General features: G+C 47.6%; 1 protein-coding gene and 1 long non-coding RNA gene across 2 annotated transcripts in view; one reads left to right on the top strand and one right to left on the bottom strand.

The window, feature by feature from the left end:
* Positions 1 to 6,291: 6,291 nt before the first annotated feature.
* DENND5A (DENN domain containing 5A) overlaps positions 6,292 to 17,538 on the top strand; it is a 55,848-nt gene continuing 44,601 nt past the window's right edge. Inside the window, 1 exon segment of the mRNA XM_075567066.1 lies at positions 6,292 to 6,557. Within this exon segment, the coding sequence (XP_075423181.1) occupies positions 6,455 to 6,557 (103 nt within the window). The 5' untranslated portion in view covers positions 6,292 to 6,454.
* The window catches only part of LOC142464037 (uncharacterized), a 13,366-nt gene continuing 12,362 nt past the window's right edge, over positions 16,535 to 17,538 (bottom strand). The window contains exon 3 of the long non-coding RNA XR_012787564.1: positions 16,535 to 16,694. This is a non-coding gene — a long non-coding RNA (uncharacterized LOC142464037). The remainder of the gene's footprint in view (positions 16,695 to 17,538) is intronic.

Raw genomic sequence — 17,538 nt, 5'->3', positions numbered from 1 at the left:
GCTGGCGCGACGTGGTCTTTGAGGTAGAATCTCAATTGCTAGGGCTCCCGGTCTATTGTATACGAGACCAGGATGGCTGGGTAAAGATTTGGCACAGAAACTACTTGCTGCCCATCCCACAAGTGGGAGACAATGACTGTGAAACAGAGACAACAGTAACTGCCCCTGAGTCAGAAGACACCGCAGAGTCTCCCGCTTCAGCAACCAAATCTACACAAGATCCGTTGGAGGACACCTACGCCAACTCCAATGGAGACTTGTGGGCACCTCCCGAAGGAGCACCGGGTGATGGGCCTGTGCCTCAAACACCATCACCAGTGAATCAACAAGCTGTCCACTTGATCCACTAAGCCTGAACTTCAAAGAGACTTTTCCGAGACGGAATTGCTCCATAGAGATGGGACCAGGCCCAAGGACTATGATAGACTCTCCCAAGCGGGAAACCCTGAAGATGAGACTCGCAGGAGCCAGAGAGTAAGACGCCCCCCCACTAGAGTGGCATACGATTCGCTAGGGGCACCCCATTATGATTATCAGCAGCCAGCTAAGAGTAAAATAGCCTCCGTTATAAACATGTTTGTGGAGATGTATAATATTGTTTAAAGTTAAAAATGTGTTAAGTTGTATATATTATTATGCATTTTTATTGTGTAAGTCCTGATATATGTTGTTGCCAAGCTGGGACGTTGGGGTTTTCACCAGGGGGAGGATGTAGCCAGATATTCCCCCCACCCCCGTTCCCCTTACATGCGGTCTGGAGAGCTGCAGCGGTTCAGCGGAGCGTGTGGGTGCCGTCGTAGGGGCCCGCAGGGAAACGGGAGATGTGCGCCAGTGTGGGGAGCTTTGTGGGGTTTGCGGTTGCTAGATGGGGCGACAGGGTCGCCGGGAGCTCGGGTGCCGGTACAGGGTGCCACCATCTTGAAAATGAAGTGGAACCTTGCGCATGTGCAGTCCCAGCAATAGAGCGGTGGCCATCTTAGATATTACTCCACAGGGGAACTACGTTTTCCAGGATCCCCTGGGGCGCCCAATCACATAGACAAGGTTAGCCAATAGGGCTGCAGCAAGTTCCTGAAGAGAGTTGATACATTTGGAGCACTAGGAGGGTGAAGGAGGCAGTTGGAGCCAGGACCAGGAATGGGAAGGTAGGGTCTGTGTGTCAGTGGCAGATAGGCCCCAATCAAAGTACAGGCATACCCCGGTTTAAGGACACTCACTTTAAGTACACTCGCGAGTAAGTACATATCGCCCAATAGGCAAACGGCAGCTCACGCATACGCCTGTCAGCACGTCCTGAACAGCAATACCGGCTCCCTACCTGTACCGAAGCTGTGCGCAAGCGGGGAGAGTATAGAGCCTGTTACAAATGTGTTATTTACATCAGTTATGCACGTATATGACGATTGCAGTAGGGTACATGCATCGATAAGTGGAAAAAAGGTAGTGCTTCACTTTAAGTACATTTTCGCTTTACATACATGTTCTGGACCCATTGTGTACGTTAATGCGGGGTATGCCTGTAAGCTTGTGGTTGCTTCAGGGAAGGCCCCTAGATAAGGACGCTTCCCCACTTACTGTCTAGTGTCAGGGACACAGTGGATATGATGCGTGGCGATTGAGGCCTGTGGTCTGGGACCTGACCACCACGGTGCTATCAAGAGACTCTTAAAATTGAGACCCTCCTACTGGAGATTCACCGGAGTTCACCCAACGCAGAGGCGGACGACGACGCTGGATCAGCGGATTCTCATTGCTAGTCGGCCACACCGGGTACTGGAGTGCCCGGAAGGTACCCCAACTAAAGTGCACCAACAATTCACAGGCTAGCGCTCTGCCTCATACTTGGGTGGGATTGACAATTTGGGAAGGACACTAGTTTCTGGTGCCCCTGCAACCCAAGTATGTGTAACGGGTTCCCCCCCCCCAATCGCAGATATCGTGTGAGGGTGCAAGGAACATTCAGTGTTACTCGGGGTGTGGTGCGTTACCTGTTGGCTCACAGGAGGACTGAGCTTCCGCCACGGGGAACCTGGGGCAATTATACTAGGGGTGTTCACTTACAACGATGCAGCGCCTCCACCTGCGATGGCTCCCACCAGAGGGGGAGTGGTTCCTCGCAGGACAATACACAATAACCACGTAGACAGCATGTATGTTAACTAATGACTTTACTAACATGCATCACAACTCATCACATTCTTAATGACCTGTGTCCCTCTCACGAGGAGACACTAACCGCGACGTCTCGCAGGACGCTTCCCCAACACCAGGTGATCCCACCCAGTGTCCAAAGAACCCCACCCAATGTCCCGCACTCTTGCAGAGAGTCAATGGGTGACTGCGCAGTCACTATTTACGCTAAGGGCCCGGTGGTGCACTTATGACTGTTGGTACCTGCCGAGCACTCCGGTGCTCGGGTCAGCAACACTTCACAAAGGATCAGTCGGGCGATGACTCCTTCTGATCCTCCAACCGAACTCCTAGCACGCGGACCGCCAGGGCGGTCCCACTCTGGAATAGTCTCTGTGGACCCCAACGTGGGTCCGAACCGCTTCACAGGAACAGCAGCAGCCGCTGTGTCCCTATCTATCTAAGTGGCACGCACTATACTATAGACCATCCCTATAGCACAGCAACCTGTAGTGGCTTTGGGGAAACTCCTAGGGGCCTACAGGGGTTAATGACCTGTCCCACTCCCCTAACTCTCCCAGTCCCCTCAGCCTCACTAATACCTACGAGTCCCAGCGCCTACAGCAGCAAGCTGTAGCTCACTGGATGCTGGCAGCCAACGTGCTGCGCAACAAGGTGCCTGCCTGTCAGACCTCACAGCACTGACAGCCGTGACTCTGACAAGGCAGCACTCTAACATTAAGGCAGCGTCCCTATCTTGGGCCTCCCTCAGCAATTACCCACTACCCTAGTGGCGGGTTGGGGCCTACCTGGGGTGTGGGTACCTATAGGGCCGCAGGAGCTGCACTCGCTCCCCGCACCCTTCCTTCCCTCACAGCTCCCCTGCTCCAACTGCAACTCCTGAGTGACAGGGTCCCTCTCTCTAGAGCAGTCCCTGGCAACACTCTCTCTCAGAGGGTACTTAGCTACATCAGACCCTGGGGGTGCTGGCCTAGTACAGGGAGTCCTTGGCTCCTGTACCCTACCTCCTTCCCTGGGCTGCTCCGGTCTCTGACTGCCTAACGTGGCCTCAGCGCGCGAAATGTATCCACTTGCCTGCTGAGACTTCCTAAACCCTATTGGCTCCCTGGTGTCACATGGGGCATACAGAGGCTCATGGGATCTGTAGTCCCTGCTCAGAGCCTTCCCTGAATGGCTAGGGGTTCGTGGGCTTTCTATCCACTGCCCTGCGCCTGCGCAAGCTATATGGGGCTGCCTTGACTCTCTCACTACCTTCCCTACTCTCGCGTGACCTTTCCCTAGCTCTGGGGCCTTACCTGCACCTGCGCGATCACTGCGCATGCGCGGGTCCGTCTTCAATGGCGGCGCCCTCTTCGCCAGCCGCTGGGACCTTAGAGACGCGACCGCGGCCTTAGCAACGGCCCGATCGCGTCCCCGGAAACCGGCCGCATGCGGGGGAAGTCGCGCTGCTCCCTGCTCCAGCCCCCACCCTTGGAAGCAGCCGTCGGGTCCGTCGGCACCCGCGACCGCGCTGCAACAAGGGAGGGGGGTCTCCAGGAGCCACGGGAGCTCCAGGCTACATATGGTATGGTGGGATACCCCGGGAAGGGGAGAAGGGGGGGCCGGGGGGGTATATAAATATATGTAGCCCCGGTGCCCTCCATGCTCCGGAGACCCCCCTCCCGAGGCGCCGCGCGGTTGCGGGTGCCGCCGGAGGCAGTGGCGGACCCGCCGGCACAACGTGAGGGTGGCGGCCAGTGCAGGGAGCGCTCGGCGTCCCTGGAGTTCTGGCGGCGCACCTGGTAAGCGGGGGCCGCCATTGCCGCTACTCGCGCATGCGCAGAAGGTACCGCAGAGCCAGGGAAATGTCGCGCGAGTGTAGGAACAGTTCAGGAGAGGTTGCGGTGGCCATTAGGGATTCGCGCAGGCGCAGGGAAGGCGCGCACGAGGCCCCAATGTGTTTGCAGCCTCCACGGGACTACAACTCCCATGAGGCTTAGGGCCAAGCACACCAGGTGCCTCAGTGTGGTCAATGAGGGCCAAGGATCTCTAGAGGGAGAAAAAGGATACATTTCGCGGGCTTGCAGCACGCTAGTCAGTTGGAGCTGGGGAGCAGAAGGGGAAGGAAGGGTGCAGGGAGCGAGTGAAGCTCCTGCACCGCGTAAGGTCCCCCACCAGGCTAGTGGGTAAGTGATAAGGGACGGCCCAAGATAGGGACGCTGCCCTTAGTTGCGTGTGTGTGCTGTCTTGTCAGAGTCACGGCTGTCAGTGCTGTGAGGTCTGACAGGCAGGCACAGTGTTTGTGCAGCACGTTTGCTGTACGCATTCAGCAGGTTGCAGTGCGTTACTGCAAGTACTAGGTACGAGGTAGTTAGAGTTAGGACCGGGAAGAGCTAGGGGGGTGGGATAGGCCATTAACCCCTTAGGTCCCAGGTAGGTCCTCACTCCCCAGTTTGTGGTGCTACAGGGACAGGCCCTAGGTTAGGGACTTGTCACGTTAGTGCCAGTGATAGATAGGGACACAGCGGACGCTGCGCATCCTGAAAGGAGACTTGGGTTCAAGTCTGCGCCCCAGAGACAAAGACTATCTTCAGGGTGGGATCGCCCCTGGCGGACCCCAGGCAAGGAATCACCGGATCAGACGGGATCACCGATCGACAGATCCTTTGCGAAGTGGTTGCAGGCCCGTGTGCAGGAGCACTCGGCAGGTACCCCATAAGTGCACCAACAAAGCTTAACATTCTCAACACACGTAGTGGCAGCGCTGACCACGGGACAAAGGGGTTGGGCTGTGGGCACCGCGTGGGGATGTTATAATATGGTGCTGTTATAATTGTTATGTAAGAGTTGTCATTTATTCATTCAGTAAACCTGTTAGCCATAACACTGGTGTATGTGGTTTCTGGGTGGGTTCCTATGTTAGGGCCATTCTACATTTCCATAGAATCCTACATAGGTGGAGGCGCTGAAACCGAGAACGTTCCAAAGGATTCACCCCAGGCTCTCACTGGCGGAGGCTCAGCCCTCCTGTGAGCCTGCAGGTATACGCACCACACCTGGTAACACCGTATGTTCTCCGCACCCACACTATATCTGCGATTGGGGGGGAGGGGGAATACCCGTTACATATAAATTGTGTGTAGTGTATCATATGTTATGTTGATAGGCTTGTTCAGTAAATGCTGTTATACCATAACCTGTGTGTAATTACTGGGTACATTGTCTTGGAAGGGGCTACCCCCCTACGTGCAGATCCCTTCCAGGTGGAGGCGCTGTATAAGTGTAAGTGTATAGGTCACCCCAGGCTCCCTTCAGCTGAGAATCAGGCCTCCTGTAAGCCATCCAGGTAAAGCACCATGGTAGCGTCCCTAGACACGGGGGAAGGGGGCTACACTCTCATCCATCCTCTCTCTCATCAATCCTATCATCCATCCATGCATCCATGCTCTCATCCATCCATCCATCCTCTCATCCATCCATCCATCCTCTCATCAATCCATCCATCCATCCATGCTCTCATCCATCCATCCATCCATCAGGCCTCCTGTAAGCCATCCAGGTAAAGCACCATGATAGCGTCCCTAGACACGGGGGAAGGGGGCTACACTCTCATCCATCCTCTCTCTCATCAATCCTATCATCCATCCATGCATCCATGCTCTCATCCATCCATCCTCTCATCCATCCTCTCATCCATCCATCCATCCATCCATCCATCCTCTCATCAATCCATCCATCCATCCATGCTCTCATCCATCCATCCATCCATGCTCCCATCCATCCATTCATCCTCTCATCCATCCATCCTCTCATCAATCCATCCATCCATCCATGCTCTCATCCATCCATCCATCCATGCTCCCATCCATCCATTCATCCTCTCATCCATTCATCCTCTCATCCATCCACCCTCTCATCCATCCATCCATCCATCCATCCTCTCATCCATCCATCCATCCTCTCATCCATCCATCCTCTCATCCATCCTCTCATCCATCCATCCTCTCCCCAAGCATTTCCAAATCACTGAGCATCACAAAGGGTCACAGCAAACTACCCCCCTCCCCTTTGTCATCCTTATTTATACAGCAAATAGCATGACGTCACCTGCAAACATCAATGCGCAGAATGCGCAGGCGCCGTGCGCTATCCCGCCCCCTCGTCTCACAGACCACGCCCACTCCGGGATAGCGGTCTAACAGCTGGTCCAGGCGGCATCCCATGATGCAGTGCGGGAGTGGCGGAGCTCTCAGCCGCCTGGCAGCGGGCACCCCGAGCCCCTGAACCGGGCGGGAGCAGTGTAACCACCGGGCGGCCCTGCACCATGAGCGGCGGCGGAAATAGCTCGGCGCCGGGGCGCTTCGCGGATTATTTTGTGGTATGCGGGCTCGACACGGACACGGGGCTGGAACCGGACGAGCTTTCCGGTAAGTACCCAAGCTCAGCTCAGCCCCGGGGGGGTAGGTGGGTAACAGCCTTTCGCCCCCTGGATTGGAGAGTATGTCCGGGGCTGGCAGATGCATGTAACGGTCCATATGGTCCCATACACCATGTGATGGGAAGGGGAGATCCTGGGATCTTGTGTTAGAGGGGAGATCCTGGTATGCTGTGAGAGGAGGTGGGTTCTGCATCTCTGAGAGAGGGGAGGTCCTGGAATCTTGTGTTAGAGGGGGAGATCCCCCTGATCATGGGAGAGAGATTGTGGGGTTCTCTGTCAGAGGGGAGATCTCTCCCCCCCCCTGTTTCTTTGCAAAATGAGATGATTTATAATTCCCTGAGATCTACTGTACATTATTTGTGCTATAGAAATAAAATGTATACATACAGATCCCCCTACCTTTTCCATAGGAAAAGGGGTAGGAGGCATATTCCCTACTCCCATGATTGGGGAGCAGATCACACGTATTGAATCCCAATGATTCACCTTTCTGGGTTTCCTACCTGACAGTGCCAGGTGTATGGATCATTTCCCTGGGATACTGTAATCTTTTTAATTTACTCTTGCACTGGGACCCACAGTGAAAGCAGCACGCATTTTAACACACCAGTAGTCTGAAGGGGAGATATTCTATCAATTTCTTATTACCACTGATCAAAGCGATCAGTCCCATCTATTCTGTAGTCATGTATAAACATACCTTCTGCTCTCCAACAAGGAATGATCTGATCTCCTACATTGCAAAGTAAACAGAAGTTGGAGCAATTCTGCATTGAGATGCTACATAAACAGAATGCCTCTAGTTTAAGGATCCTTCATAAAGTAAATAGATCCCATAATTATGCACTGGTGTAACTCTTCTGCTTTTAGTATTCATTGGATTATCACTTAATCCACCCTGGGCTCTAGTATATATAGTGAGACTTTTTGTCCTGCCTCTCGAATGCTATATATAATGTAGGACCTCCCTTGTGTTTTTAGGGTCTCTGCCCTACATCCATATTTGTTCACAATCCCTAGTCCAAAAAAATATAAAATTGTGTCCCCTTCAGCCAACCCTTACAGTCGACTGTCAGTAGAATATCCGATTTGCCAACAGTTGCTGGTAATTTGACAGTCCATTGGGTTCTGCTGCTGTCAGTGACCCATATGCTTTGGACTATCAGATTGTCATGGAAGGAATCCCCATAGCTTCTGTTTACGTTACAGGTATCCTTCATAAATCGGTAGATGAAAGCCTAATTGTTAATGTACATTTTTGCTTCTTGAATGGATTTTTTTTATTTAGACAATGATCCAGTGTAATAGACTAGATTACCTTCATTAGTTTAACATAGTAGTAGCCCATAGCCATACGCTTTCCACTATTCCTTCTATAATCTCAGTGTGTTTTTGTTTGATTTAAGAAGAGACATAAAGCTACAGGTCATTAATATCAATAAGTGTATTTGTATCTGCTGCATCATCTCAGATCTATTGTCTGCTTCCACAATATATTCAGTTACTCCTACATCGTATATGTGTGTGTTTTGTAGGGGTGGGCAACTCCAGTCCTCAAGGCCCACCAACAGGACAGGTTTTCAGGATATCCCTGCTTCAGCACAGGGTGGCTCAATCAGTAGCTCAGTCCAAAACTGAGCCACTGATTGAGCCACCTGTCCTGTTGGTGGCCCTTGAGGACTAGAGTTGCCCACCTCTGGCTTAGGGGCTGAGCGAAAACCGTAATTTACATACATATTTTTTAGCTGTACGAATGCAAAATTGTAAAAGGGTTAACAGCCATATTCAAAGTGAACAGAGATGAGAAAATACACGCATAAGGATAATATACAGTAGTTTGGGACAATATGAACACTGCACTTCGGCTTAGCTTGAGTCTTGAGATGGCATCAGCTTTTTTGTTGTCATTTAGCGGGTAGAAAGAAATCTGAATTCGGCCGTCGGCGCGCATAATGAATGGAAAATTGCTATCCAAGGCGTTTAGCAGGAATCGAGCGGGTACACGGCGCTTGCTAATAGTATGCATGTATTTCACTGAGATTATGTCATAACTATTATTAGCATAGGCTGCTGGAGACGCTGAGCGCTTGTGCATTTATTCATGGTAGAGATCATTTCCATCAATTTTTATACTCAAGGACTCAGCTGGTAAAAAGTGGCTGGGCCTCAGACAGCATGCCGCCCAGATTAACCCCTTTAATGCCAGAGAGACCGCCCACTCGCTGATTTGCACTGAACAGTTGATAAACACTTCAGAAGCCTGAACGCCTTTTTGTTTAACTTCCTGTTTACCACACTTGTATATTATATCCCTGTACTGTCTGTATTATAACTCTGTAAAGTGCAGCATTCATTGGTATCTCTATATAACTAAAAATATACGTACATACATCGAAACAATCAGTATGCTTCATGCAAAGCAAAAGGCGTTTCGTTTCTAACATAATAACCCACCATTTGCTGTAAATGGTGAGAAGGCAGCAGGCTGAAGTTTTAAAGTGTTTGCTGTTTAAAAGCAATGGTGGAAGTTTAAAAATGTCATGTTGATATCCAAAATCTGAGTATCAGAAGTTTAAAACGGGCATGATATTTTAGAACAGGAGTGGCCAATCCAGTTTTCGACAGCCACTGATTGAGCCACCTGTGCTGAAGCAGGGTTATTCTGAAAACTTGACCTGTTGGTTGCCCTTGAGGTCTGGAGTTGTCCACTCTTGTTCTAGAGACTGCTCAAGCTTGGGATCCAGGAAAACAGCGATGACGTACAATAGCTACACTTGAGTCATTTTATTTTATACTGTTGGCAAAGACTAAGACCTTTCCAAGGACCTGCTTTTCATTGGCCGGCTGCAAACACGATGTGCTCAGAAAATAGTTTTAGGAGTAACCGAGACATGTAAATATTAAAATGTGGAATCTAAATAATGATGAATGCAGTTGTTTTGTGAAACGCATAGTTGCAAAGTAAGCGGAACTGCTGCTTTAACAGCGTGTCTATTTTTGGTTAGAAAATAATCCTTTGCTGCTCTTTTTGCCATCTGGGGCCACCAGTCAAGTCCTCAGGGATTCCAGCTATGCAGCTAGATTATGCTTTCTTGCGCAGGTCCTTGGGTCAACATCCATGTTCATTCTTTGATGTCTCCGTATTATCTGTTGCAGCAGAACAACTGTTATTTTCTGTAGCACAGTGAGACTTGCTGACAGTTTCTCTGTGGATTCCTGTTATGTGCGTATTTCCCTGTTGTGTACAACATTTTGCAGAGTTCAGCACAGAGGAGTTCACGCTATAAATGTGAGATAGGACTGAGGATTTCTTGTGTGAAGCATGGACAATGTTTTCCGCTCTACACGCAGAACTGTGCAAGCTTAGTAAGGCCCATATTCGCTGAAGGGTGCTATGATTTCGCAAAACTCCAATTCAAATGAATGGAAGTTAAGATGTGCCAAGCATTGGCACCCTATTAGTGAATAATGGCCCGAGACCCTTACCATCTAGTTGTTTTTTTGAAGCTGAGGGAGATAGTGACTTGCCCAAAGTAACAATTGCTGGGACTCCCTAAACTCTGATAAGGGGTATTTTGGGCTCAATCTCACATTAACTGCAATTGACTTGAATGGTAGATAACCAGTTATCAGCGCTCCAGTGGACAGGTGTTTTTTTAATTATTTTATTTTTTACACCAACTGGTTTATTCATGCGAGTGTGTGCAAGAAAATATTTGTAAGCAGTTTAACTATTCCAATCCACAGTACATGTTCTTCGAGAGATTTGATTAGATAAATATTTGACCTAGTGCCCAAGCTAGAATAGAAAGTGAAGAGGTGCTTTAGGGAGGTGCACTGTGTCATGAAACAGATGTGCCATCCTGCTGGACAAACATCAGACCTGCTTATTCAAGGGGTTTCCTCTCAATTTAAAGGTGCAATTTCATAGTCATTCACTCATTCAAGTGAGTTTCTTAGGGGCTTCTGAATGGGAAAGTGTTTGTAAGTCAAGTGTTTTCTTTCCCCTTAGCCCACCCTGTCTTTTATCATAGAGCCAATAAAGATGTGGAGACTGGGGACTCTGGCGGTTACAGGTGCTTGTTGAGAAACACTGACATCTCACAAGGAAGGAAATCACACCCCTGCCATTTCATATGTAAAAATACTTATAGGTGTCAGATTTGGGCAACTTATTTTTTTTTTTTTTAAGTTAATTACCCAGATGGGACCCCTTAAACATGTCACTGGAATTGGTTCACTTTGGTCCTAAGAGGGATTGTCCCTTTAAAGAAACTAAACTATCTTATGCAACAAGAGGCAACATAGACAGCCTCTTTAGATCTCGCTCAGACAGGCCGCGTTGAGACGTGCGCATGTTCGCCACTCTCTTGCTGTGTTCTGTGGGAGTTTTCAGCCAGAAAAGACCCCGGCGGCAAAGTGCAGCGTTGTCGCGGCTGCAACTCTAGCTTTCAACTGAAGTTGAAATTTCAAGCGGCAGCCGCGTCACGTGTACTTTGCCAGCCAATCACAAACACTTTTTTTTTTTTAAAGTTATGCCCTCAATTGCGTCATTCTGTCTGCTGGGGATGTTCACACATCGCCCAGCAGACAGAGGCTCGCAAACGCGGTCCGTGTAGCAGCCTGTTTGATCGAGGCCTAACATGGGATTTGAATGTCGGGGATATATGGGTATTAGAAAGTTTCTTCAAGGACATTAACGAGTACGAATATCCAAGATTCCCAATTCAATCTTTGAAAGAAGGCCAACAATCAAATAGGGTGTCATGGTTTACAATAGAGCGGAAAATGGGCAAACTAGGTGAGCCAAGTGGTTTTCGTCTGCCGTCAAATTTTATGCACGTAATTCAACATGCCGCACAGCGGATTGTCCGAGAACCCCCATTTAGGTCATTGGGGGTTTTCGACTGTTCGCAGCTTTCTGAATTACTCCCTTATGTTCCTATGACTTGCCTAAAGCAATTGGATTTCCCTGTTCTCTCCAAGTCAGAGCTTGTCACATGCAGACCCTTCTAGCACGGAAGAGTTAAGCGACTACATTGCAAGAATAGCCACCGGACGTAAAAAGTACTGTCACACATTGGGCCAAGCTGAACTAACACCAGTGATCTGGTTAAATGTTTGCAGGGATAAATTATTGCCATCAAAAATGAAACCAGTATACGTGTGTTTAAAATAATTTTTGAAAGCCTGGCAATTATCCATGGTTTTTCCCTGGCTCCACCTCCGCGATACAGTAATCGGACATTTGCTATTCTTCCACGCCGGATAATCCACTATAAAGATTGAACATGACAAGGACGGGTTGAAGACTGAAGGGCAGTATAAACCCACCTACATTTCAACTAGCAGAGTTTACATACATTTCCAGGAAAACATTCAAGAGTGATTTAAAAATAGTCTTGCGCGTCTGATGCTTTCAACAAGACCTCAATCATAGAGATTGAATCTAGGAAACCTATTCAATCCATTAGTTCAGTTTTTGTTCTTAGGTGGGACTGCACCTTTAGTACATGCATTGTCTTTCTTTTTTTTTTATTGGGATAATTAACCCGCTCTGAAAGGATGTTGCTATTTTTGGAATGTCCGTACACTATTTGGATCACAAGGAACAAACGTAAAAAGCCTCAAACGGTGCATGAAGCGAGTCTCCTGGGTCTTTTACATTGAGGCTGCTTCAGCTCTGCTCCAAAACAATGATGTCATCGTAACGGAGACTCGCTACAGGAAATTGGTAGTTGATGCCAAGTGCTCTAGGGATGCTGCTGCTGCATCGATGCTTCTTCAATCTGTTACTGATCTTTTGCTATGCAAGCCCAATTGTTTGTGTGTGTGTATATCCATCTACTTTGATATGGGTGCTCATATATCCATCTACAGTGGAAATGTGTGTATTTGGAGTGCTGATTAACACCTCCATATAGATACAGATGTGTATATTTATATATTAACTGTTTCTGTCATTCATAAATCTCTGTACCCAGATTGTACCGGGCTGCGGAATATTTTCGCACTTTACAAATGAAATAAACAATAATATTGTATTCAAGCAGCAGTTCAAGCAATATGCAACATGTGGGCTTTTTTAAATAAATTTTTTAATAAATCAGTTCTGTACTATAAGAAAATACTTGTAGCATTTAAATTAAAAATGTGTTTACAACATTTTTTTTTTATAATATTTTTTCCCATTCAATATGTGCATCAATACAATCTTCACACTGACATTAAAAATGTGTTTAAAACATTTTTTTTTTTAAAATGTTTGTAATGTAGGAAGCATTTCCAAAGTGACAGCCCCCTTCCCGTTCTGACTCTGGCTCTTGAGCCTCGCCCTCTCTCTAGCAGTGCACCAATTATATCTAGTAACTGCCCAGTCAGTCATATTCCAGGAACTACATTGCCCAGAATACTGTGCATGAACTGAATTAAATAACCCTGAGCAAGCGATCGATTACAGGAGAACAGGTCGATCTACAGCTTAGCTAATCACTTGTCAGTGTGCACATTGTATTGATGCAGATATTGACTGGGAAAAAAATATATATTTAAAAAAAAAAAAAAAACATCGGCAGCTTGAACTGCAGCTTCCATGTAAGCTAGTGACTGACAACGCCCCCCTCTCCCCCCCCCCCCCCCCCAGCCTTGTGGCAAGGCGGCCACCTTGGGGTCTGCGTTGGCCCGGCGGTCTCTCCCTCCTGTTTGCGCCTGGTTCCAACTTGAGCCCGACTAGAGGGGGGTGCTGGAGGAGTGCGCACGCCACTCAGTGCAGTGCCCCCAGCCTGGCAAGACCGCTTCTCACCAAGGGGGAGGGGAGCGTGTGTCTTTTTTTTTTTTAATAGAGAGAGGGCGGGTCTTACCTTTGCCGGAGCAGGCCGCCTCCTGTAGCATCGCGTTGCCATGGGTACTAACGTCTAATGATGCCGTGACATCACGTCGTGTTGCCATGGCAACGTGATGTCACATGCTGCCGAAGGAGGGCCGCTCTTCCAGGTGAGTCTTCTTAACCTTTTTCACAGGGCCCACTGCCCATTGTTTACCAGTAATACGTTTCACATCCCCCTACAGCAGATCAATGTCACCAGAGCATCACCGTGTGCCACTTTATATTATAACACTCCAGGTATCCATCTCCTTCCATGTATTCATGTAAGCTAGTTACTGACACAACCCTTTCCCCCTTCCTCTTGAGTAATTTGCCTTCCTTTCTAATGCCTCGGCCATGCTCCCTGCTGGCGTGCTGAGGCGCGCTGAGGCGCAGGGAAAGCGGGTGCTTTTCCTGGCCTTGCGGTTGCTTACCGCACGCACTGTCAGCAGCCGTCAGAGGGCGGGCCGGGGGCAGGCGCGTCACTGGCCGGGGGCGGGCCAGTGACGTCACGGAGCTGGTTCGCCCTCATTGGGCGAACCGCTCACGTGACCGGCCTGTCGCGCCGGCGAGCGGGGGAATTTTAAATTCCCCTAAGACCTGCGCTTCCGCAAGCGCGCGGTAGCACAGGTGAGCCCCTACTAAAGCCGCTCTAATTGCGGCTGTAGGGGCTCAGTGCTGAGCGGGAGCGCGCGTCAGCACGCTTCCGCCAGCAAGCGCTAAACATGGCCAAGGCCTAAGGCTTTTGGTAGATTTGACATCCTGTTACAATAACAAAGTGAGAGTATGTGCCTTGCTGGACACATTTTTTATTTGGAAGGTGAAAAGTGCGCCAGCTAGGTAGCTGTGTATTAACCCTTGTCCCTTATGCCGGTCACGTGCTCACAGGTGTGCCTTATGTGACAGGGGTCCACTTTTTGTTGCCTTGCATTGGTGCATACAGCAAGGCCACGCATCTAGGCGCTCCGCTTTTCTGCGCTGCGCCGATAAGGCGGTACTGAGAAGGGGGCCGCCATGTACCGAGAACGGGCCGGTCCGGGGTCACGCATGCGCGGAACGGGCCGGTCATGACTGGGGCCCTCCTGTATTTATTTTCAGGCTGGGACCATATCAGAGCAGAAAAATGAATTGATATCAAGGTACAATTTTTTACAATTAAAAAAAAATAAATGTTTGACATTGAAGTGGGAAGAACCTGAAAGTGAAGCACAGCTGTTTTTATTTGTAGTTGTATAAAACATAGCTCTGCTTTTAATGGTCCTGAATAACATCTCGGGCAACCTAGTACTTCAGACGGAACCTATAATCCATCAAGCCCAGCACAATTCTGTGTTGGCAGCACACTATATAATGATCAGCAAGGGTTATAATTACTTTCTGCAGTGTAGTGTCAAAAAGACCAATAGTTCCCTCTTTTAAGTGTACATTTCAAACACATACCGTACTGCATGTGTTTTTTTGACAGCTCAATGTGCTGTCCAGGTTCTGCTCAGACTGTGGCTGTTTTTGCTGTCATGCCTGTGTATAGCAGTGTTGACTAATAGGAGACTATGAAGATTTTGAAGTAGTCGGGTAACCATTTCAACAGCGTGGATCCTCATGAAAAGGAACACTGGCTAGTTCTTTAATAATCCTGGACTTGCATTCGCTGGAAATGCTGGTTATTGGTCTTGGATACCCAAACCTGTTTTGTATTTCCTGTCTCGGCCACTTATTCATTCACTAGGATTCGCTAAGCTCCGACATGGGGTGTTGGAGCTTGATCCAGTGTTAAGTGCAATTGACTTGTATGTCCATTTACGTGGGACTGCGTGCCGATGTCACTTAGAGTTTAGCAAGTTCCCCATGAAGTCTCATCTTTTATCCCCCAATGCTTAAGCTAACCCCTGTTGAAATTATCCCTGATCTGGTCTGGGTGGCAGTCCCCCACGGAGATCATTAGAAATGTATTCCAGGTTTCGACCAGTGGGGTAGCTGGATCACTGCTTAGACAGCACGGTTTTAAAGTAAATTGAAAGGTGGCATGTAAAAATAGGATATTCTTTTAAAGTAAATCAGGGTGGCCACAGACTTGTCCCTTCTGCAGATTTCAGTGCTTCGATGAACACGTTAACAAACATGCCAATTAAAATAGCGTCTTTTCTCTCTTGCCCCATGAAGACAAGTGATGCTTGTAATGCGTACAATTGACCACTGTCCCAAATGTCTCATTACATGGAGAATACCTACCGGGATCAAGTGGTTGGGAATCTTTAGTCAAACCTTCTGTTTGTAAGATTTAGCTGGGCTTTATTTATTTATTTTAAATTAAGGTGAAAAATACTTAAATGGAGGTAATTTGAAGGTTGGTTATCCTTGTCTCTTCCTCCATTTTGGTGTTGTTGGGACCAGCAGTTCATTGATACATAGTAGAGGAGGTTGACAAAAAAGACTTGTCCATCAAGTTCAACTTACGTTAAATTAAGACGACAGATACTTTATCCTATATTTGTACTTACAGTATATTGATCCAGAGGAAGGCAAACAAAAAACCCCAGTGACATGTCATCCAATGATCTCATAAGGGGAAAAATAAATGCATTCCTGACTAAATAATGGCAATCAGACTTCTCCCTGGATCAACTTCCTTCCCATGTTTACTTATTTGGTATATCCCTGTATACTTTTTCTTTCTAAAAAAGATGTCCAACCGTCTTTTAATTTTTTTTTCTTTATTTTTTTTTAAAGATATCTATTGTATCTGCCATCAGTCTCCATGGGTAATGAAGCCCACATTGTAACTGCCCTTATGGTTTTACGCTGTGTCATTTGTACTGCCCTTGGGGTGAATAGTTCTTTTGAAAGCTCCTTGTATTGACCCTGAATGTATTGGTATATAGTCATATCCCCCTTTAGACACCTTTTCTAATGTAAACAAATCTAATTCTGCTAGCCTTCTCATAAGTCAGATTTCCTATCACCTTTATTAATTTGGTATCTCTTCTCTGCACTTTCTCTAGTTCCACAATGTCTTTTTAATGGACTGGTGGCCAAAACTGTACTCTATATTCAAGGTGTGGTCTTACCAATGCTTTATAAAGGGGCATAATTATCCTTACCTTCCATCCATTCACCGTTTAATGGCAAGCCAAGATCTTGTTTGCCTTTGCAGCTACTGCCTGACATTGGGCATTTATTTCTGCCCTTTCCTGCAGCAAATGGGTCGGAGAGGAGATGTTTGTTTGCATCCTCAGTCTGTTTCCTGAGTTCTTTCCCCCATGACTTTAAAAAAAATTTTTTTTTTTTAGTCCTTTAAAAAGGAAGTGGTATGTAACTGTATGCAGAGACATGTATATTTACAAGATACAGGCATACCCCGGTTTAAGGACACTCACTTTAAGTACACTCGCGAGTAAGGACATATCTCCCAATAGGCAAACGGCAGCTCACGCATGCGCCTGTCAGCACGTCCTAAACAGCAATACCGGCTCCCTACCTGTACCGAAGCTGTGTGCAAGCGGGGGGACTATAGAGCCTGTTACAAATGCGTTATTTGCATCAGTTATGCACGTATAGGAGGATTGCAGTACAGTACATGCATCAATAAGTGGGGAAAAGGGAGTGTTTCACTTTAAGTAAATTTTCGCTTAACATACATTCTCCGGTCCCATTGCGTACGTTAATGCGCGGGGTATGCCTGTATAGCAATTGAAAAAAAATTGTGGTGTGTTTCTATTTATTTATTTTATATAGTTTTATGTTTTGGAAGATTTTGTTTTCCCCAAAATGTTCTGAGGCGCAAATTCATATTGCTTTAGAAGTATGCCCTTTGTATAGTTAAAAAAAAATAAAAGTGTGTGTATGTCTTTGCACAAGGTCCTTTTTAATGCAGAGTTTCAGTTGTACTATTGGTTATGGTTGGTTGGCGCGATGCTTAGGGTGACCAGATTTTGAAAATGAAAAACCGGGACATTTTTTTTTTTTACTTAACAGTTTATTTATTGTAGTACACTTATACTTACTACCATTGGTCCTTGTTACATAGTTGTGTGTGTGTGTGTTGACCTCACTAATCGAACAAAAAAAACCCAGATGTGAATGATTCTGAACCCCTTAACCAGTGTCA

Source organism: Ascaphus truei, chromosome 12 (genome assembly GCF_040206685.1).
Source record: "Ascaphus truei isolate aAscTru1 chromosome 12, aAscTru1.hap1, whole genome shotgun sequence".
NCBI lineage: Eukaryota > Metazoa > Chordata > Amphibia > Anura > Ascaphidae > Ascaphus > Ascaphus truei.
The sequence above is the reverse complement of the archived record's forward strand: the minus strand, read 5'-3'. Positions and strand labels throughout refer to the sequence as shown.